Source organism: Sinohyriopsis cumingii, chromosome 7, assembly GCF_028554795.1.
Source record: "Sinohyriopsis cumingii isolate HCF-2022 chromosome 7, ASM2855479v2, whole genome shotgun sequence".
Lineage (NCBI taxonomy): Eukaryota > Metazoa > Mollusca > Bivalvia > Unionida > Unionidae > Sinohyriopsis > Sinohyriopsis cumingii.
In genome coordinates this window covers 79,004,611-79,027,410 of record NC_142967.1, presented here as the reverse complement: position 1 = coordinate 79,027,410, position 22,800 = coordinate 79,004,611, and the positions used below count along the sequence as shown (strand labels likewise).

At 36.4% G+C, this 22,800-nt stretch overlaps 2 protein-coding genes across 2 annotated transcripts in view; both read right to left on the bottom strand.

Annotated features, from left to right (window-relative positions):
- Positions 1 to 13,538, bottom strand: part of LOC149795594 (protein mono-ADP-ribosyltransferase PARP11-like) — a 27,509-nt gene extending 13,971 nt beyond the window's left edge. The window contains exons 1-2 of the mRNA XM_089963825.1: positions 13,398 to 13,538; positions 5,407 to 5,818 (exon numbers count right to left, since the gene is read on the bottom strand). Coding sequence (XP_089819951.1) covers positions 5,407 to 5,818; positions 13,398 to 13,538 — 553 coding nt within the window. The remainder of the gene's footprint in view (positions 1 to 5,406; positions 5,819 to 13,397) is intronic.
- The window catches only part of LOC149795593 (uncharacterized), a 27,897-nt gene continuing 18,631 nt past the window's right edge, over positions 13,535 to 22,800 (bottom strand). The window contains exons 6-9 of the mRNA XM_089963824.1: positions 18,695 to 18,763; positions 17,851 to 18,030; positions 15,501 to 15,722; positions 13,535 to 13,575 (exon numbers count right to left, since the gene is read on the bottom strand). Of these exons, the coding sequence (XP_089819950.1) occupies positions 13,535 to 13,575; positions 15,501 to 15,722; positions 17,851 to 18,030; positions 18,695 to 18,763 (512 nt within the window). The remainder of the gene's footprint in view (positions 13,576 to 15,500; positions 15,723 to 17,850; positions 18,031 to 18,694; positions 18,764 to 22,800) is intronic.

Sequence of the window (22,800 nt, the reverse complement as noted above, 5' to 3'; positions counted from 1 at the left end):
CTTTTGAGTCTTTGGTATAATAAAAATAACTGGCTGACCTAGGATGAAGATGAAATAAAAAGGAAAGAAAGACAAATCTGATTTCATCAGAAACACTTGAGCAAGTAATTTGATTTTTTTTTACTTGCTTACTTGTTATTGCATTGTTCAAGATGGTTTAAGAGAAATACTAAAATACTAAAGGCTTTATTTGAGACTGGATCAAAGGTGGATAAAGTGTCAGTTGCAGTGATTTTGTTTGCAAATTTTGTTGCAAAGCATAATTTACCATTCCTCAATTTTCTAAACTTGTTCAAGTTGTTTTCTGATTCAGACATAGTACAGAAATTCAAGGCATTGGATAACAACAACACACATTGTTGCTCAGGCCCTATCCCCCAAAACCCTATTTGGGACAGAAAAGTTTAAATATGTGTAGGAGTCAGAAGTTTAATGCCTCATGGATGAATTACCATATTTCATGTCATTTTTCGTAGCCTTTAATTTTTTGTACACCATCAAGCCATAAAATAATAATAATTAATTCTATCATATTTTTTTGAACACAAAATTTAATATTTTTTTGATCATCCTATTACATGTACTTTTCATACATAAAACAATCTACTGTGAAGATTCACTTTTGCCAAAGTGATAAAAAAGTATGGCCCTTTAAATTTTACAGTTAAGAATAAGAGATAACATCATTGTTTTAGTTGCATTTTTATTTCTCAATTATTTTTATTTCATTTTATTAAAATTGAAGACAGGTTCCCATTTCAAACGGGTTAAAAAATATACCAAAATTTGATTTAGGAATTTGATTTAGGTACATCAAATGACCAGTGTATTGTTTTGCTAAGCAAGTTATGAGTAGTGACTAACTTTAGGCATGTTCTTATCTGAGGCATCAAATAGTGAAACTAGAGATTTACGCAATATAACAATCGTTGTTTATAATCATGCATGTTGGTCATTGACAATTTCTTTCTTTTATTATTGCATTTCACTACATATTTTTATTTTTATTTGCATCACGTTTCAAATGGAGTCAGAAAAAAATGCTGATGTATCACTTAGATATGCAAAACAACCAATTTATTCTTTGCCAAGTATATTTGATATAATCCCATATGAGAAATATAAATATTTGTTTCCTCAGTGAAAACAAACCTAAATTATCTGTTATCTTCGTGTAAATGTGTATCCGAGGCATCTAATAATGAAAAGTAACAAAAAACTAAAGACATATTCACCAATTATAAGTGTGTAGAAAGCCCTTTGCTCAGCTTACTCAGAGAGGGCAACTGTTTTGTTAACTGAGAATCTATTCACATTCATTTTATTGCCCTACTTCGTCTTTTGTATCAGCGAGAAAATATAATGACTGACATATTTGTTCTGTTATTGTCATTATACAATATATACCGCAATTCATTAACAGCTGGTCAACATCGTTAATGAGCGCTCTTGATTACGTCAGTCAGTGTAACAAAGAAACGTGTGCATTTAAAAATGAGTTCAGAAGCCATTTGAGTTTATTTATCCAGTAAAAATAATATCTCAGTACAGGAAGACGCGAAGACCACAGGGCAATTAATCTTAATGTCTCAATATAGTATTGCAATAAAAACTATAAAACCCCAGTTAGTTTTAATCATAAATGCAAAAGTCACTGACTCCGTGACTTTCATATATATATATATATATATATATATATATATATATATATATATATATATATATATATATATATATATATCTTCAAAGAGCTTGGTCTGTTTGTGCCTGGTCATGTCTTCATTATTAAGTTTTCCTTTTATCCCACCACCACCTAAATGCACTGAACCACCAAACAAAAGGCAGAAAATTGGACCTGGAAGGCCCAGAAAAGACAACGGTGAAGCCCATTACCTGTCTGTTACTTCAGTTACCAAGATCGCCAATGTAAAGATGACGCTGAACTGCACAAATCAAATACTGATGCAGCAGATAATGCCATCATACCAAAAGATACTATTGAAAAGGTGCCCATTGTTGCTGAAAAATTTCCTGAGCCTGCATTAGACAAGCTGGACTACAGCAAAGATATGAGGGATATAAGCCAGTTTCCTGGTACTGCAAAGTCACCAGTAAGAGGACTACAGCAAAGATATGAGGGATATAAGCCAGTTTCCTGGTACTGCAAAGTCACCAGTAAGAGGACAGTATAAGAAATGGGACATTAACGATAAAACAAGAATTATTGAGGAGGCAAAACTATGGGAATAAGGCCCATAGCTGCAGAGTACCACCTTAAACCATGTACTTCATCAAGCTGGATGAAAATGGATTTTTTGAAAAATATTCAAAGGACAAAGAAAGGATCTATCCCAGGTGCTGGCCGACCCTTGACGTATTCGCATGAGAAGGAGCAGGAAATTTTATCATGGTTACTCTGTATGCGGGACCATCACGTGCCTGTAACAATTGAGATGTTATAAAATTATGCTACTGCAGTTATTCAGGAGGAAAATCTAAAGTTTCAGGGCTCAAGAGGATGGGTTGATACATTTTTCAAGCAAAATGGACTTGCACTGAGATGTAGAACTTCAATATCTCAAAAACTACCTCGAGACCTAGAGGAAAAAATAGACTGCTTTACCAGATATATAAGAAGGCTGTGGGAGGATGAGGAATTTGATGAACATTTAATTGAAAATATGGACAAAACGCCATTGTACTTAGACTTGGTTCCAGGGAAGATAATTTATAAAGTCAGAACGAGAGAGGTGCGTATTAGAGGTACCGGTAGTGACAAGCGCCATTTAACTTGTGTATTGACATGCCTGGCATCCGGTGACTTGTTGCCACCCATGATAATCTTTCGAGGAAAAAGAAACTTAAAAATCTAAAAATCCAAAAGGATGTTGTAGTGAAAGTTCAACAAAAAGCATGGATGGATGAACACCTAATGTTGGATTATATTGATGAAGTTTGGAAAGTACACATGAAGCACGTACATTCTCTCCTAGTGTTGGATTTATTCCGTGGCCATTTGATTGATGAAGCAAAAAAACTCCATGAAAAAATCCAGAACAACAATGGCAGTAATCCCCGGTGGATGCACAAGTAAACTACAGCCACTGGATGTATATCTAAATAAGCCTTTCAAGGGACTGCTGTGGAAAAAATGGTCAACATACATGAAGGACCAGGCTTCCAAAAATATTGCAACCAGAGAAGCTGGTAAGGAGGCATCCCAAAAAATTCCAGCCCCTTCAAAGCAGCAGATGATTGACTAGATTTTTGAAGCCAGTGAAGAATTAAAGAAGAAAAAGGACATGATAATCAGTAGCTTCAAAGCTAATGGCCTTTCAAATGTAATAAATGGTAGAGAGGACCACTACATTAGGAGTGACAATTCAGCTCTATTGTCTTTCTAGTGACGAAAAATGTGAATGGATTGAGGGATTTGAGCTGGAAGACTTGTAAAACTCTTGAAAATTATAAATGTTTCATTGCATCATGTTTTTGCATTTACTTTGTGCATTCGTCCAACGTTGGATCACAAATTATATCCTTGAAAATAATGTGTTTATAATACAAAAATATATTTTATACACGTTGCTTTGTTATTCTCTCTCTCTTAAATTCATTTGCCTTTTTTTCAACTGGCTTCAGAACAAGTATCAGTAGATTAACATTGTTCTTGAGCTTATGGGCTTGTCGTACATATTTTCAATACCCCATGGGTAGCCTCATTTCCCTACATAGAGCTTCCTTAATTTGATCTGTAGAAGTGAATCTGGTCTTCAATCCAGTATTTACTGGAAAAGACCAAGCTAAAGGTCAAGCATATTTAATTGTCATGTATATTACATTTGCATGTGGCACAGTGACATTGGATCTCATAATTATAAACAAAATGATTTATTTATTCAGGTTTTAATTGCCAATGGAATATAATAGTGCCATTGTAGTGTTCATATAAGAAATAACACAAATGACAGAAAACAGAACAATAAAGAGTACTCTCTCTCTCTCTCTCTCTCTTGACTCTCTCTCTCATAACAACAATTAGATTCTTGAATTGAGAGCAGAATGAGACCGGATTTGTATATAAGTTTTGTACGTTAGCTTGTCGAGTGTCGTGTGTTCCACAGGCCGTGTCTGGGCATGATCCTTTACTTTTCATACACGGTCATTACCACAAAATGATAATTATATTTTTTTACATATAATTTTTCATACACTAAAATTAATTATTTTTTGGTGTATGAAAAATAACATGAAATATGGTAAATTATCAATGGTATGATAAAATGCTGAATGTTTTAGTCCATCTTTGATTTATTTAAACCAGACTTCTTGGTATTCAAAAATGGTGAAATCATCTTCACCATGTATTTTTTTATTGTTTATTTTAGGTCAAAATCTCATTATTTTTTTTAATCTACAGTGGTGAAATTAGCCAATAAATTTTTGGATCTAAGCCAAGAAGAGAAATAAACCCTTGATCTTAAATCCAGCTCAGGAACTTCATCCTCAGGGAACTTAGCTTAATGGAGTACTGGAGAGCAGAAAGCATCTTTAAAAAGCCAGGCACAGGAATAATGAAGTTTTAACTTCTTGCAGACTTAGCATAGTTGTTTACTCATTGCTGATACAAAGAGGATATACTCCATTCTTTACAAAATATAAATTGATTCATGACCAGAAAAAGTGTAATCAGCAGCCACCTGTCTGTAATCTTGTGATGAAAACTAAAAGTACCTGTGAATTTTAAATGAAACATCTTCTCAGTGAACTATGAAATATGCAATGCTTCCTTCTTCAATTAGCTGACAATACACTGACTTGTATTAATTATTAAATTATATTATTTTCCATCAGAATCAGATTCATATTCAAAACTTGCTGTTTATTGTAAAATGAAATAGCATGTATAATGGAAAATTGCATCTATTTTGTTTTCAACACCATTAAAATACAAAATTTATGTCGATTAAAAATCTACTGGAGTGATATCTTTGTTCTGTCACATGTATTCTTATGCTGCTTGCTGGGATATGCCACAGGAGAGATTAAAAATTGATGGAAAAGGGAAATAACTCTGCCTTAAGTGCATTTGAAAAGATAAACCTTTAAAAGGCACACATACAAATGATAGGCAATTCATCATCGATATCGTCTCCAGTTCTATGTAAGGGTTACTGACCTTTGTTTGTTACAAGAGAAGTGAAGAGATAGACTAACAGACAGATGGATAGAAAAGATGATCCAAAACGTATTATCATCACTGATGTTCTTCCCATTAGTGATGTCGATGTCATTATCATTATTGTGGTCATTATCATCATTTGCTTGTCATCATGGTCATCATCATCAATGTTATTATCATTATCATCATTTTAAAATGTTTTAATATACACCTAGAGGATTTACCTTTCAATATATCCTTTCGAACAATCTTGACTGTGTCTTCATCATCTTCTTTGTCATACTCAATACAGTTCTTAAAGTCCACAACATAGACCTTCTTCTTTGTAGGATCTTTCAACTCGAGATCTACATTACCTCTCTTAAAAGCCTCTTCCATCCGATAATTAGTAAGCTCATCGTATGGAACTAAGTTGACCCCATCCTCTGTAACATCCTCAAATTGCCATTGTACTACTTGGTACAGCTGTTCAGCATCCCTTTTCTCATTTTCTTGGCGGACTCTGTCCATCAGTTTCTTGTGAAATAAATTCTGTGCTTCGAATACATGCTTCTGAGCTCCTTTGATTAAAACTTGTTTCTCTTCCTGCATAAATTCACATTCAACAAACAAATCTGTTTGGAAAAAGTCCTCAAGCTGCAAAAAATAAAATGAAATCTAGCTTAGATAATGCTGGTTGTGCAAACATTAAATACCAAACATTTTATATTTTAGAAGAAATTTTAATGCTATGACAACATGAATAGCTGGGAGGACCATTGTTATTAACTAGGCCACCATCTTGGTTCAATTTCAATGACAAGAAGAAAAAAAATCCCAGACAATAAGCCCAACTGGGCCTGATATTACTCACATGGCATGAAAATCAAAATAAGGCAGGAGTCTTGGGATGATGTACATCTGCATCAGGTTAATTATGTGCTTCAGCTCTAATTAACTTAAGCTGGATAACATGGTACTGTGGACATCTTTTGTTTTGATTGAAAGGTGTTCATGCTGGAATTCTGATATGAACGACAGTTTTGGAAAGAAAGCCAGACTATGATACGTATATATCATATATATATTAAACAGCAGAACCTGTCTTAAAAGACCACCCCTTCTGCCAAAAATGTATGGTCTCTCAAGACAGGTGGTCTCTCATAACAGGTCATAACACTATATAATCAATAAATATGTTCATTGAGAATAAGGTCTCTCAAGACAGGTGGTCTGACATAACAGTGGTATTTCAAGTCAGGTTTTAATATATATATATATATATATATATATATATATATATATATATATATATATATATATATATATATATATATATCATCATCATCATCATTGGCGACTCGGTCTCGAAAGACCATGCGAATAGCGCCTTTGGGGTGTTGTTTGTCTCTGTTGGCATCGTCTGCTGTGGCTGTGCAGGCCTATACGTGAGTGACAGTCCCTACTGCAGTTGGTGCAGACATACTGGGAAGTCTGCGTTACTGTGGTTGCTGTTGCGTTCTTCTTTCTCTTACGTTTCTCTGCCGCCAACGGGCCTCTCCTCGCATCAGCGACTGATATGCCATTGTTTACCATCAGTCTCCAGGTGCCTCGGTCCTCAGCCAGCTCTTCCCAGCCATCGGGTGAAATGTTGCATGCCTTCATGTCCCTCTTGCACACATCTTTGAAATGGAGTGAGGGGCGTCCAACTCTTCTCATGCCAGTGGCCAGCTGTCCATATAAGATGTCCTTTGGCAGCCTTCCATCCTCCATGCGTCGGACGTGACCCAGCCATCGAAGGCGGCGTTTAATTAGCAGGGAGTACATGCTGGGGGTACTTGCACGCTGCAGGATCTCGCTGTGTGGAACACGGTCTTGCCAGCTGATTTTCAGGATGCGTTTTAGGCACCGTATATGGAAGGAGTTGAGCCGGCGTTCTTGCCTCATGTAGGTACTCCACGTCTCACTTCCATATAGAAGGGTGCTGAGAACGCAGGCCTGGTAGACTCGGACCTTGGTGTGCTCTGTCAGTGCGTTGTTTTCCCAAACCCTATTTGTTAATCGAGCCATGATGGTGTTTGCCTTTCCAAGCCTTCTGTCCAGCTCCATATCAATCGAGAGAGTGTTGCTGATGGTTGACCCTAGGTAGGTAAAGTTGTTGACTGCTTCCAGGGTGACACCGTTGATTTTGATTGAAGGGGCAATGGTGGTATCTTGCACGCTGACATTTGTTTTTTCCAAGCTGATTGTGAGACCAAACTGCGTGCAGGCAACAGCAAAACGGTCTCCGAGTCTCTGGAGGGCTTCCTCGGTGTGGGCCACAAAAGCTGCATCATCTGCAAAAAGCATCTCCCTGATGAGCACAGCTCTCACTTTGGTCTTTGAGTGCAGTCGTGCCAGGTTGAACAGCTTCCCATCGGACCTGGTGTGTAGATATATGCCATCCGTGGACGTGTCGAAGGCGTAGGACAGGAGCAGGGAGAAAAAGATCCCAAAAAGTGTTGGTGCCAGCACGCAGCCCTGCTTCACACCACTGTTAATTGGGAAGGAAGTTGAGGATGATCCATCATACAGGACTGTTCCCTTCATATCTGCATGGAAAGAGATTATCATGCTGAGGAGTTTTGGGGGGCAACCGATCTTACTCAGAAGTTCAAAAAGGCCCTTCCTGCTGACCAAGTCAAAGGCCTTGGTGAGGTCGATGAACATCATGTAGAGTGGTTGACCTTGCTCTCTGCTCTTCTCTTGGAGTTGTCGTAGGGAGAAGATCATGTCTGTCGTCGACCTGCCTGCTCTGAAGCCGCACTGTGATTCCGGGTACACATGGTCTGCCAGCAACTGCAGCCTGTTGAGTATGATGCGGGCGTACACTTTACCAACAATACTCAAGAGCGAGATCCCTCTGTAATTATTACAGTCACTGCGGTCGCCCTTGTTTTGGTAAAGGGTCACAATTGTGGCATCACGCATGTCTTGGGGGACTACTCTTTCCTCCCAGCAGCGGCAAAGTAGCTCGTGCAGTGGTTTAATCAATGCTGGTTTTCCACGTTTGATAGCTTCGGGCGGGATGCTGTCACTACCTGGTGCTTTGTCGTTTGGAAGGCAGTCGATTGCTTTGCTGAGCTCCTCTAAGGTTGACACTTTGTCGAGCTCTTCCATGGTGGGCAGATTCTTTATGCTGCTGAGGGCTGCATCAGTGACTGACGTTTCTCGGGAGTATAGTTCTGAGTAGTGCTCCACCCATCTGGCCATCTGTTGCCCACAGTCTGTGATCTTCTCTCCCGTCAGGGATTTCAGGGGAGCGACCCCTTTCACTGTAGGGCCTAGAGCCTTCTTGATGCCACTGTACATGCCTTGGATGTGTCCGGACTCGGCACTGCGCTGGATCCCTTCACACAGTTGTTGCCAGTACTCGTTCGCACACTGTCTAGCAATGCGTTGGGTATTACTTCAGGCACTTCTGAGAGCAGCAAGTGTCCGTTCATTAGGGCATTTTTTGTAACCTATGAAGGCTTTTCGTTTCTCCTCGATTTGTGGTTCCATCCTTGATAGGTGTGCATTGAACCAGTCCTGGCTGGGTCGTTCCTTCTTGCCAAACGTTGACATAGCTGTACTGTAGATGGCACCCTTCATGGTGTTCCACTTGGCTGTAGCGTCATACTCAGGCAGGTCCTGGAGAGCCTTGTTCAGGGCAGACACATACTCCTCCACCTTGGCAGGGACTGACATCTGTGCAGTGTTTATGCGAGGACGTCCTTTTGGTTTTGAGCGGTGTAGTACGTGTGGCTGTAGTCGCACTCTGCTGCTCACAAGGGCATGGTCGGAGTCACAGTCTGCACTGTGGTAGGTTCTGGTGGAGAGGACGCTGTTAAGGGCAGAGCACCTGGTGATGACCAAGTCGAGTTGGTGCCAGTGATGAGATCTGGGGTGTTTCCATGACACTTTGTGTTGTGGCTTACACTTGAAGAAGGTGTTTGTGATGCACAGGCCATGGTAGGTGCATAGCTCCAGTAGTCTCTGGCCGTTTTCCTTGGTCTTTCCAGTGCCACGATATCCGAGGCAGGTAGGCCATGATTCGTGGTCCGCACCTACTCTGGCATTAAAGTCGCCGAGGAGGAATAGTGGTTCATTTTTGGGGCATCCTTTGATCTGTTCGTCCAGCTGCTCATAGAACTGATCCTTCACGTCTTCTGATGACGTGAGGGTTGGGGCGTAGACACTGATGATGTTGACAGGACCTGAAGTAGTGCTGAGGCGGATGGACAAGAGACACTCAGTGCCCCCTGTGGGAGGTTCAACCGAGGCCAGGAGATTGTTTTTGATGGCAAAGCCCACTCCATGCTGATGGGGCTCCTCAGGTTCTCGACCCTTCCAGAAGAAGGTGTAGTTTTCCTCTCTGAGGGAGCCACTAGAGGCGAGCCTGGTTTCCTGGAGGGCAGCTATGCTGATATTTAGTCTGGTGAGTTCTCTATCGATGATGGCTGTCTTTCTGGTGTCGTCCACTTCTCTGAGGTCGTCGGAGATGCCTGTACACATGGTGCGCACATTCCAGCTTGCAAATCGAAGAGCTGGAGTCTTCTTTATTGGTTTCTTGTTTCTTTTGTCTGGTGTGGAATTACCGTCTGCTTGTCATGCTGAACAACACACTGAGCTCCAGACACCCACTGGAGCAGGCAGACGATGGCGGGTCAACACCTTATTGACCGGTTGCTGCCCGGCTTGAGGCGGGCGATAGTTGGCCAGTGGGACACGATGATCCGTCCCACCGTCAAAGCTGACCCGTGGCGCCCCTTCCCTACGCCAATCGGGTGGGACTTATAACCCGTAAACTGTCAGCTTCCGTGTTGTTTCCTCACTCAGTAGCAAGACTGGAGTGTCCTCTCCAGGGCGCAAGCCTGGGCATGGAGTATAGAGATCCTGGGCTGCCCAGACGTCAAGATCCCCCTCTCGTCCTTGCTGGTGGGGTCCAAAGGAATGCTGAGCATGACATTTGGCACCAGTTTGGATGCAGGAGCTGCCGGAAGGAGGTCGTAGTCGACCCATAGCCACCTTAGGGGCTCCACTCCTGATTTTCTGTCTGGGTTTACTCCCGTAGCCTTTCCTTCTCCCAAAGATATCCACAAGGCAGTGGAGCCATAATCCAATGGATGGGACTTGGTTGGTTTTGAATCAGAGTTTCCTTCTCCTAGATGAACTGCCTGACAAGGCTAACGAGCTTCATCTGCCCGGGTTTGGGGTCAGAGTTTCCCTTCTCTTAGACTGGTTGCCTGCCAAGGCTAATGAGCCCAGTCTGCCCAACCAGTTATACCACCGGGTACTCGGTCGCGCCACACAGCAGGCTCTGTTAAAACAGGGGGCACCGCGTGAAGGTGCTACTGTGGACACAATAGTGTAGGAGAGGCCATATGCAAGTAACCTCCCGCCCCGCAGAGCGAGACAGTGGTCCTGCGGCGATCACTACACCTGGGAAGGAGAGGCTATGAGAGACGCTTCACTTTCCTTTGGCAAGCGGGACGTCAGGCCCAGGCCACGCACATATGTATGTATGTATGTATTTTTGAGCATCTGCAACAGCATTAAGAGGTTAGTGTTAGGACTGGTCGGCCCAGTGTCAGGATAATGTGACTGGGTGGGACATCATGCTACATGTCTGTGGCATGATGCCCCAGTAATAGACATCACTATAAACTGCCACATTGCAGACATCATAGCGATATGACTGAAAAATTGTTAAAAATCCAATCCCATCAACAACAACAACAACATGAATCATGTGCACTCAATTCTTGAGCAGGCTAATCAAAATCAGCAAGACATTTCTGCCAGCCACTCAGAATGATTATCATATGCTTCATCTGCAATGACTGATTTCCATTCACTAAGCTTGGGATGTGCTCAGTTTAATCTAAAAATCAACTGTAACAGTATTTGATTGTCACACCATTTTTATGGTTACCATTAAGGATGGAAAAAAAGATTTTTATTTAAGAAATTCAAACACATATCATTAACACAATCAATTATGCAGTGTTGTGTCCTTTGAATCATTCATAGTGGAGTCAGTCCACAGAGTAGTTTTTTACTGTTTCCTTGTCTGTTAAAATAACCATATCCCTGTACAAGTCATGGTTATTTCAGTTGACAAGGAAACTGAAGCAAACTGTGCTATAGTCAGACTCAACTGTGACTGATTCAAAAAAGATAATCCATCGAAAGTGAATATTTATTGCAGAAAATGATAATTCCATGACCAAAGCATCATTATCAACCTCTTCTGTTATGAGTCTTCCATACTGGGATTCGAAGCTTGAAGCTCGAGGAACAATTTTCCTTTATAAAGAATTTACTTTGGACAATCGAGTCTACATTGTTCTCCTAGTCCACTATTTCAGTAATAAACACAGCAGTGTTTTCTTGTAAGATTTTATAAATAATCATGAATCATGTGTACTCAATTCTTGACTGATTTGCATTCAGTAAACTTGGGATGTACTCAGTTTAATCTAAAATCAACTGTAACAGTCTTTGATTGACATGGATCATTTTTATGCACCCAGTGGGTACCATTAAGGATGGGAAAAAAAGATTCATTGGTGCAAAGATATGGAAACAGAGAGAGAGATAGAGAGAAACACACACAGACACACACACACACACACTGGCCAAAGTCATAAATATAACACCATGTTATATACAAGATTTCCTTGTATAATGGTTTAAATCATAAGTTCCACTAATTGAAGTCATAAATTTGTATGTTGTAATAGATGGGGATGCATTACACTTTGATTAAATCATTAGTACTAATGATCAGAGACATAAAAAGGCAGTGCATTATAAACAAGGTATAGACAAAATAAAGGTAATAAATATAGACAAGACTGCCTTACACCTGGGTAAATCATAAGCATGGCTCATGATTGGCACAAAATCCTAAATATGAAATAAATTTAAGAAAATTAAACAATTAAAATCACTCTGTGTAATGGAATCCAAAACCATACCCAGTTAATATAAATGACTTAATAATCAGGACAGATCAATGTAGTTTGAATCAGCAGCTGCTTGATAAATTCTGAAAGTAATCTGTATTTTTTAAAAAAGAAACGTCAGTGTTAAACCAGACCACTTGAGTCTTAAAACAAGGGACTGAAGTGAGTCTAATATTGTAACCAAAATATTCAATTTAGAAAAGCTTGCAAATTACTAAAACATCAATAGATCTGCTGTTGGATGAATTCTACTGTACTCTTGCTTTACGCTTATTATCACTTAATTGGTACATCCAAAATGAAAATCACTCCTATTACCATGATACCATTTTGTAAAATCATAAATTTTCTTTTAAACATCTGAGTGGTTTGCTGCACTAGATCTAGCTACGATGTCATAGCCTCAACTTGATTTGTCCATGAGGTAGGAGTAAGGGTACTAATATTAGTACTACACTAGATCCAGCTCAACAAGATGAATTCAATGAACCTTTGTTTTGATGATAGCCCAAGTCTTTGTCTAGAAATCAGCTAGAAAAGCCACATCTATAAATGCATTATATATAGATCTTTCAAAACTTTAATGTCATTAAATTCCTGAAGGCTGAGGGAAAGATCAAAATTTTGGAAAGATGTTGATGATGGTTGTAGATACTAAGATTGATTGTTTCCCCTTGAAAATACACAGGATAGTGGAAGACCACCAGACAGGTTGGATCTTATGTACTTTTCTTATTAAATGTCTCGAATGGATGAAATTTAAAGACAGTCAAACAGCTGTAAGTAATATAAATATCTCCTGCTTTTGTCTGCTTATATGTTTTCCTCACAGATAAATTTTAATATTATATTTTTGATAATATATATGGACTGATGTTTTTACACTTACTATGGGTTTGTAAGTATGTACAATTTTCAGAATGACTCAGTATTTCAGTGTTATGCCAAATTTATCATATTGTGTTAGCTACTGTAACTGAGTAACCTTCTGTAATAAAAAGTTATTATCATTATTAATCCACTTGTTAGACTCTAGGAAAAACTGAATTCCCTTAATTAAAAGCTAAATAAAAAGAAAAAAGAAACGTTCAAGAAAAAAGGCAGGTTTTGACTGTACTTACCTCTTTTCTACTCATTTTGGCAATAAGTTCATTAGTCAGACATATGCAACTATAGGCTTTGTCCACGTTTTGCTCTAAGTTGAATATACAATTTTCAATGTTTTTTTCTGTGTTTGAGTATACCTGGATTGTTGTTCCAGACATTTGGCTGCGAGAAGCTGCAGGTTTTGGTTGGGGTGGCACAACTCCACTTCTTGGAAGACAACTTTCAATGACACCTTGTCCAAAGTGTGAAAAATCAAAAGTAGCATTTGCATTAGTCATACCAGTGACAAGTCTCTCTCATGTTGCCTGAAGTAAACTAAAAAATATAAGTATTTGGTAATCAAGCCTGTTTTGGTAAAATAAATGTATGTGAAATTTAAGTAACTACAACCGAAATGTGAGGTGATCTAGGCTACTTTGAAATTACTATAAGAATGCATTTTGATTAAGACATACTCCAAGCCTGAACTGTGATTTTTGATTTTGTGTGACTGAATAATGGCAATATTTGAATGGGATATTTAAAGACAAGAATTTTTTGTGTAAATGTGTCTTTTTTCTGAAAATGTAACAATATTTCCAGTTTTAAGAAAATGATATCTAACAAATAGACTGAAATATATATGCATTGTTACATATACATGTAGTCAATAGTAATAAAAATGTTATTGATTTCAATCCAACAATTCATGTAATTCTAATTATTCACTCCTTCCCAACATGTGTAACTGCTGATGTTGGAGTAGTAAGATCATGTTTATTTGAAATGAATAGATTAGCTATGAATTAAAAATGTCTATCAATTTCATTCTAGATTTCTGTGATAAAAATTTTCTATTTACATCACTGTTGAATATGATCATAATATGAAGAGATGATTGTTAACTTGAACGTCATATGTTAACCGGAACGTTAATATGCTAGAAGGCCTGCTAATGCAACACTTAAGAGCAAAGTTTTAAAGCAAACACAGGGACCATAACTCTGTATTATTTAGTAAAATTGTCACTGACCTATGTCTTGATACTGTAAAGCCTCATATTCTATTTGATTTGAAATAATACTGAGCTAAAATGAAACTTCAATTAAAGGACAAAGTTCTAAGTCAAACAGGGGAGACAACTTAATCAAATTCTGGAAAATGGTGAAAATCATACTTGACATAGGTCTTCCTAATGTAAAACCATTTTCAAATTGTGAATCTACAAGGTCTTTCAAAGATTATTATGAGAACATAAAATTGTGATATAAAGAAAGGGAAAAGTTATAATTTATACAGGGTCTAAAACTTGTTCAAATTATTGGGCAAATACTGAAAATCTAATGAGCTAAAACAACTTTAAAAAATGGTCTGAATCCATCAAGCCCTCGAAAAATGTTTTGAACTGAAACAAACATTCTGATGAAAGTTCAAAATTAAATGATTGGTGTAAAACAAACTTAACTAGACCTTTTCAGATAAAGATAGATGCCAACATCGGCTTGAAAATGTCAAGTTCTTTAAAAGTTACTGAAATGAAGAAAATTGGATGTATTAAATGGGATGGGACATGTGGGATGGATGGACATGGCAAACAATATAGAAGCCTTTCAAAGCTGTGGGTATGGCATAAAAAGTAAAAGATGTAGAACAGCACTTAATAAATAAAAAAATTAATGAAATGTAATGAGCCTATTATGATATATACAGCTGTACTCTTGAATGAAGGGTGACTACACAAATGATGCAAAGAAATCTTTACTTTTTTCTGTATTTCAAGGAAATCACAAAACAAGAGAGCCACAGCCTGCATGTTAATCACACAATAAAAAAACTGAAAAACTTTAACCAAATCATTAGCAAACTGATGATGATAATGCCATTGGTGTTGACAGAAAAGTGACTTCTGTGCCTCAGTTCCCATTACATGGGCTCAACTATAACCAGTAGAAACAGCAAATAAATATTAATTCCCAAATAATTTTAACTGTATTTTTCTGTAATTCATCCCACTAGCTTGCAACATAACAGAAAACAAGAAAGAAATTAGAAAGAAATGGTCATTTTACAATTATGTAACTTTTAATTCAGGAATTGGCACATTTGCATTATCGGTCTGTATAATTATCTACAACTAATATGACAGTTATAAAATAAACATGTGGTCAGATGAAAAAACAACACCAACGTACAAAATCAACAGCTCATCCAAGAAGGATAAAACAAACTTTTTTGAGTGACCAGTGCTTCATATGGCATACCTTTAACTTTGCCCATCATTTCGCCAAGTGTTCCTTGTGATCCTTGATGAGAAATCTTCATCATAGCCTTTTTTATTTCTGGAATGAATTGTGGCTGTGTGTGGAATACAACTATATTTATGTTTTGGAGCTGATGACCACTGTTCCCTTCATCAAACTGTACCAAAGCCTTAAAAAACATCTCTGCTATCTTCTTTGGAACAAACACGGTTGAGTCACCACCTACAAAACATTTTTAAAATTAGGAATGAACAAAAGAAAGCAGGTATTAAAATTTACCAGTACTCATAGGGGATAAATGTTTTTTTATAGATAATATGGAGTCTTACAGCTGTATTTTTCCATAGTATACTCTGGAAAAGGATGGATGGGCACAATCAGGGCCATGTTGAATGGTAGCATGGGAAAATGATTTGGCATTCCTTAAAGGTATGATATTAAGTCAAACTTTTGATAGGGATACACAGCCAAATGCCTGAGCTAAATATTGGCTCGTAGTTATTATGTAGTACATATATGACAGGTCCATTGTTAGAAATGATACTAGCCCCTGTGGTCTTGAGTTAAGTGATCACCATACCAACCCCTGTTCTAAAAGCATCAATGTACTTGATTCGTGAATAGATCACTGGTGAGGAATTCTTGACATTATTGCCAGATACCAATGTATATCAAAGATAGTCAAGTAGAATCATTCTTCAGTATTGTGAATGGTAGTATTGTTGATGTTATTAACAAATTCTAGTTGTGTTAGAATCCAGAGTAAAATAAGAGTAATTATATCATGATAAATGTTTGTCATGGCTGCTTAAGGAACAAAGACTCTTTCAAGCGACCACAACAGCATCTTAATTTGTACATTCAAAAGTCGAGTCTGTAGTACAACTCCCATATCTCTTGGATATCTTATAATTATAATAGCTGTATAATTTTGTTTCATGTACACTGAAATATTACCCTGATTAAGAAAGTCCTGTTTAATTCACATCCATTGCTTATCTGAAACCTTTTGAATTGTCTGAAATATTACTGAAACTTAAGTAAAATACTACATAATGGTCAAAACTTTGGTGAAATCTCAAAATCTTTGCCAAAACCATTTTTAGTCTGCAAATCCTTTTTATATCAAGGTCAGCCGATTTCTTAATCAAGGACTCATAAGCCAACACAACCATATTTGTCCCCTTTATTACTTATAATATCTGGAGAGAAAAAATCCAGTATTTACCTTAAACTTTTCAGATTGCAACAACAAAGCAATCAATTAACAGACTGTCATGTCTACATGATAGCCTAAATGACATACATGGCCACACATTGTTGAAACAATTGCTGGAACAGTTCTTGTCTCCACTAGCCTGGTTCTGGCTGGTTTCTGTTACATAAATATCTAAAATAGTATTTTAGAATCACACATGTATGTTAAAGCCATGTAAGCACTTCTCCCTAAAATTCAAGTTCAGTTTGACCACTGGTTATAGTAACAATTTGTTCCCAATTAAGAGATCACAATAATTATGCTTTGATTTGTACTCAGTGCTTACCACATTAAATAGAAGTATGGTGCAAGTGGCATATATGAGGATAAATATTAATAATTTACCAGTCCAAATACTCCAGCATTTTCCATGCTAGAGTTTTCCATGCTTTTCCATTGTTTTTCATGGAATATGATGAAAAATCTACAGCCAGGTTGGAAGACTTGAAAACTGTAGCATAGTCAAATATGTATTAGTTACAAAGAATATAGGTGTACTCATGTATATCAATCAGTTAATTATAGCATAGTATTGAATAAAGTGTTACCTCAGTTTTAGGTCAATGTTTGTGTTGACTAGTGCAATAACATAGAATTCTAATGAAATCAAATTCAAAATTTCGAAAAATATGAAATTACCTTAGAATTTGCTAAATTTTAAAGATGGATGGACCAATCAAATAAGGGTGGATGAATGGGATTAATATCAATTGGAGCTTAAATAATGTTCTGATATCAAAGAATAATGATGTTATCAGTGCAAAATTTGAGATCTTTTAAAACTGGGTATGTAGATTGTAGAATAATTTAATATGTAATGTCTTAGATTTCAAATTTTCAACATATATCATTGAGACAATGTAATTCTCTCATTTTAAAATTTTCAATCATAATATTTTTGTTATTCTTAAAGTTAAACAAATTTAAAAATAACTGATATTGCTACTTTGTTCCCTACTTTGAAAATAATTTTTATGGCAACAACACAGAATTTCATAATGTTTTTTAATTTATTGTCTGCACTATTTTAGGTCATATATAAAGATAACTAATATATCCTAAATATTTCATTAAAAATAAAGAGATACTGACCTGTACCCAAAAGTGGAAAAGATAAGGAGACCAGCTTGTGTTTGTTGGCTTTCTTAAGGCACGTCTTGAATATTCTTTTCCAGCCTGTTAGGTATTCCTGAAATTTGACATGCATGATCTTTTTGCATGTCAAGCCACTTATGTCCATGACCACAACAACATCCTTTTTTAATTTATCCACTGTCAATAAACAAATCATTTATGTTTGTAACAATATATTTATTTGGCAAATGTGTATGCATTATATAAATATCTACTAGCACTGAAGAAAATTCACTCAGACTATACGTTAATGAAACTGGGCACTAAATCATTGGAAGATATTTATTTAAAGCACTCAACCAACAAATTTTCATGGAGATTGCCAAATAGTTCTAAGGTAAAAATTAAGAATTGCTAGCTTTCAGAAAAGTTCTTTTAAGACTTCTGGCAAATTGTTATTTTTCAAATAGCAATCTGTTTTATTTTGTGTAAATTTATACTCATAGAAAATAATATTTAATGTTCTATTTAGTTCAACATTTTTTTCCATATCTTAAATTATTATTCTCTTTGATTCTGCATATTTATGACACTTAGTCTGGCTTGGTTTGGTGCATTATAGCATATATAACATGCCATTGACTACGAGGAAGCAAAACAAATCACTTTTCAAGCTTCAATGCAGGTTATCTTTTGGCTGAGTAGCCATCAAGCAAACTCATAATTCCAGTAAAAACAATGACATTTCTCTGCTCCTGAAGTTTACAAGAACGGCTTCAATGTCAGCAATACATGATTCAAAACATTTCAGGAATTCTGAATCAGAGTTTTTGGCAGGAATTAAGATTTAATTTTTTTTTACCATATTTCTTTTTCTTGCATTTTTCTTCAAGACCTTTACATTTCTTCTTCAATGAATTAGCAACACCACCTAAAATTAGAAAAGATTCCAGTGAAATTTTCATCAAACATTACTTTACATTTCTTATTCAGAATTTTCTGATAACTTCAAACAAAACTGGTTGCCTGATATTGACTATTGGGAGATGTTAAACTGAAGAAAACTACTGACCTTGCAATTAACAGCAGCAATGAAACAACTCATGGATCTATGTATGAATATCAGAGGTCTTGAAATTATAACTGCTCTTACTGGACATTTTGTCATGAAAATTATTGTGGTTGTCAGATTTGTAAAATAAAATTAGCACAAAATATTCAAACCGGGTGAAAATTGTAACAAATAAGATACTATGTAATGTAACAATTTTTTTTAATAATGTGACAATTGTTAAATGCACTAATAAAAAATTAAAATTTTCAGTCACAGATTTACTTCAATTTTAGTAACTATTTATTTATGAAAATACTTTTCTTTCACGAAACTACTACAAGACAATTTCACTCGAAACAAAATTTGTTGCTACTCTAATGCTTTTAAGAATTAAATAATAACTGACAACAAACTTACTATATCTTGAAAATACCTAACATTTAATTAACAGGCATTTCAGGCCAAGTTCAAGAGTGAACCTTTTTTTGATCAGGTCCTCAACATGTGTTGAAGGATACCAGTCAAAAATAAACATTAGTTGCTACTACTGGTATCCTTTTTCTCTTTTTAAGAAAGTGACTAGGCTCAACATATTATGTTTTAAAACTCTGATAGGTACTGACACATAATATACAACCCCTATCCCCCCGTTATAATGCACATTGCAATAAAGCAGTTCTGGAAATAATGTAACAATTCTATAGACCCTTTAACCAAAATTATGAAAATAATTTCCCTTTTCTGAACAATTTTGTACTACCATCAGCTGCACACTCTATATATAAACCACTCTTTCAGTCATTGTTTAAGTCTAATTGGACACTACATGTATTTAGGCAATGCCAGATATTGCATTCACAACATACTGATATGGGACTGGAGAAAAGGACTGATGTGGCTACAAAACCATATATAGATTTGTAAAAAGAAGACATGGCTACAGAGCCATATTTAGATTGGTGAAAGGACTGATGTGGCTACAAAGTCATATTTGGATTGGTGAAAGGACTGATGTGACTACAAAGCCATATTTAGATTTATGAAAGGACTGATGTGGCTACAAAGCCATTTTAGATGGATGAAAGGACTGATGTGGCTACAAAGCCATTTTTAAGTGGAGTGAGGACTGATGTGGCTAGAAAGCCATATTTAGATTGGTGAAAGGACTGATGTGGCTACAAAGCCATTTTTAAATGGAGAAAGGACTGATGTGGCTACAAAAACATATTTAGATTTGTAAAAGAACTGATATGGCCTCCGATGCCATATATTGACAATGTTGAAATGACTGATGTGGTACAAAGCCATATTTATATTGATGAAGGGACTGATGTGGCTACAAAGCCATATTTAGATTGGTGAAAGGACTAATATTTCTACAAAGCCATTTTTAAGTGGAGAAAGGACTGATGTGGCTATAGAAAGCCATATTTAGACTGGTGAAAGGACTGATGTGGCTACAAAGCCATATTTAGATTTATGAAAGGACTGATGTGGCTACAAAGCCATATTTAGATTGATGAAAGGACTGATGTGGCTACAAAGCCATTTTTAAGTGGAGAGAGGACTGATGTGGCTACAAAGCCGTATTTAGTTTGTTGAAAGGACTGATGTGGCTACAAAGCCATATTTTTTTGGATTGTTGAAAGGACTGATGTGGCTACAAAGCCAATTTTAAGTGGAGAAAGGACTGATGTGGCTATAAAGATTAATTGTTGAGCATTTACAAATTAAACAAGTAAATAACAAAATCTAATTATCATTTGCTAACTTTATTACAAAGAATTTAAGTAGCGTTTGTTTACACCACCATATCAGCCTAAACATACATACGTGCATTCATATAATTGTTTATCATTCTTGATATACCACAGTTTAGTACATCCTGTAACCATTATATGGACCCAAGTATCATGTTAAAACAGTAGTTACAAAAAGCACATGGTGTGAGATACTAAGGTAATATCTATAGTGCAGACCCAGTGGCAACTGTTTTATTTTAGTGTTAGGATAAGTCCAGGAGATAAGCTTTCACACATTTAGTTCTGTGCTATAGGACACATGGTATTAATGATAACACCTGACTGGTGTGGAATTGAAAGCATATGTTTCAAACACATGCAGGTCCAGAAAATGCCACAGCTCATATCCTTTCCTTAACATAGAAGCTAACATCCAGGTTTCTTTTATACTGATAAATATAGGTTTGATCATGAACACGCACAAATTGTAAGTTATTGAATTTTTAATATCATGGTGTTTGCATAGGTATACTACGGGAACTGGATTAGTACAGTGAGTCGTATAGACAGCCACAGCAATACAGTGTCTCCACATATGCAAGTGTAATTAACTTTACTATTACATGCAGTCACATGTTTCTGTTTGTGGATAACAAGCAAAATTAATACCGTTTGTAAACCAAAGAGTGACTTTCAGTGGGATATTAAACACATATTCAGATATATCAACTGTTCAAGAAGGAGGAGGGGGAACAGTGTGTAAATTTGATTATGTTAGGTGGAGTGTTTTACACTTTGGTTGATATCTAAGCAATACATATATAAAATTTATACAATTTACCGTTTATAGAGTAATTATAGTAAGCATTATGATATTTCCTAGTTGTGTTTTGAAACATAATGCTTCAGATATGATCACTCAGGTCTCTTAAATCCACCATGCTTAATTGTGATGACCTCTCATGACTTTTCAGCCCACTAATTTATTTCAGTGAATGTTTTGAAAGTTCATATTTTGCATTTTAATGGACTTATGTCTACCCTACTTTAGTTTTAAATTATATGTCTTTTGAGTGGAATGTAAGGTAATTTTTGCCATTTAAATATCTTTTTCTGTAAAAAATACATGTACATAAGACGGTCACCTTGACCTTTTACTAATTAATTACATAATATGACAAGGATGGTAACATATTTCAGTATTAAATTGAAGAGCAATAAATGGTGATCTTACAAAAGATGATTCTTATTAGACAGCTTTATTTTTATATTTTTATGATTTTCTTAAATAAAGCTCCAATATTTAAATGTTGCCTGAATTGCACTATTGGTCTTTAGGTGAAGATGAACTTGCAATATAATGTAATAGTCACAAATGTAATCTTTGACAAGCAGGAGAAACCACATTGCTTACTTATGCATTGAACTTCCTAGGGCTGTCAAGAAAATCAAGGGTGAATATAGGACAAACAGTACTAATGATATGGAAAAATGGGAACCAGCCTGGAAATGGGTGAACATAAAATAGAGTATATATTGGTTTGGCTGATCAGGATTGGTTAATAATGTAAGTTATATTGTAGGAAAAAAAATCTTTTTGAGAGCTTTTCCTAGTTGTAAGTGAAAAAAAATAGAGACATTGTTTTATTGATGGAATTTCAGTCCTGTAACAGTCTTGAGTTTGGAACACTCATTACTAAAATTAGCACCTGATTCTTTGGTGCGGAATTGAAAGCTGCATATGTTTCAAACATATGCAGGTCCAGAAAATGACACAGCTTATATCCTTTCAACACAGAAGCTGACATCCAAATTTCACCTATACTGATAAATATAAGTTTGATCATGAGCACTCAAAAGTTTCAAGTTATTGAATTTGTAATATGGGGTTTGCATAGGTTTACTATGGGAACTAAATTAGTACCACAAGTCCTATAATATCATTCAGTGTGTAAATGATTGTGGTGGAGGTGGGAATAATAACCAAACAATTGCATGGGATAATTATGGGCACATCATATCCAATGCCTGACATGTTGAGATAGCAAACACTCATTTGAACTTTTGTGTTGGTCAAGTCTGGCTAATATTGCTGGTTTAGATATCTGTTGTGTATATATGTCTAGGTTTTAATGGCATATCAGTACTATACTGGCTATACAGTGCTCTTTA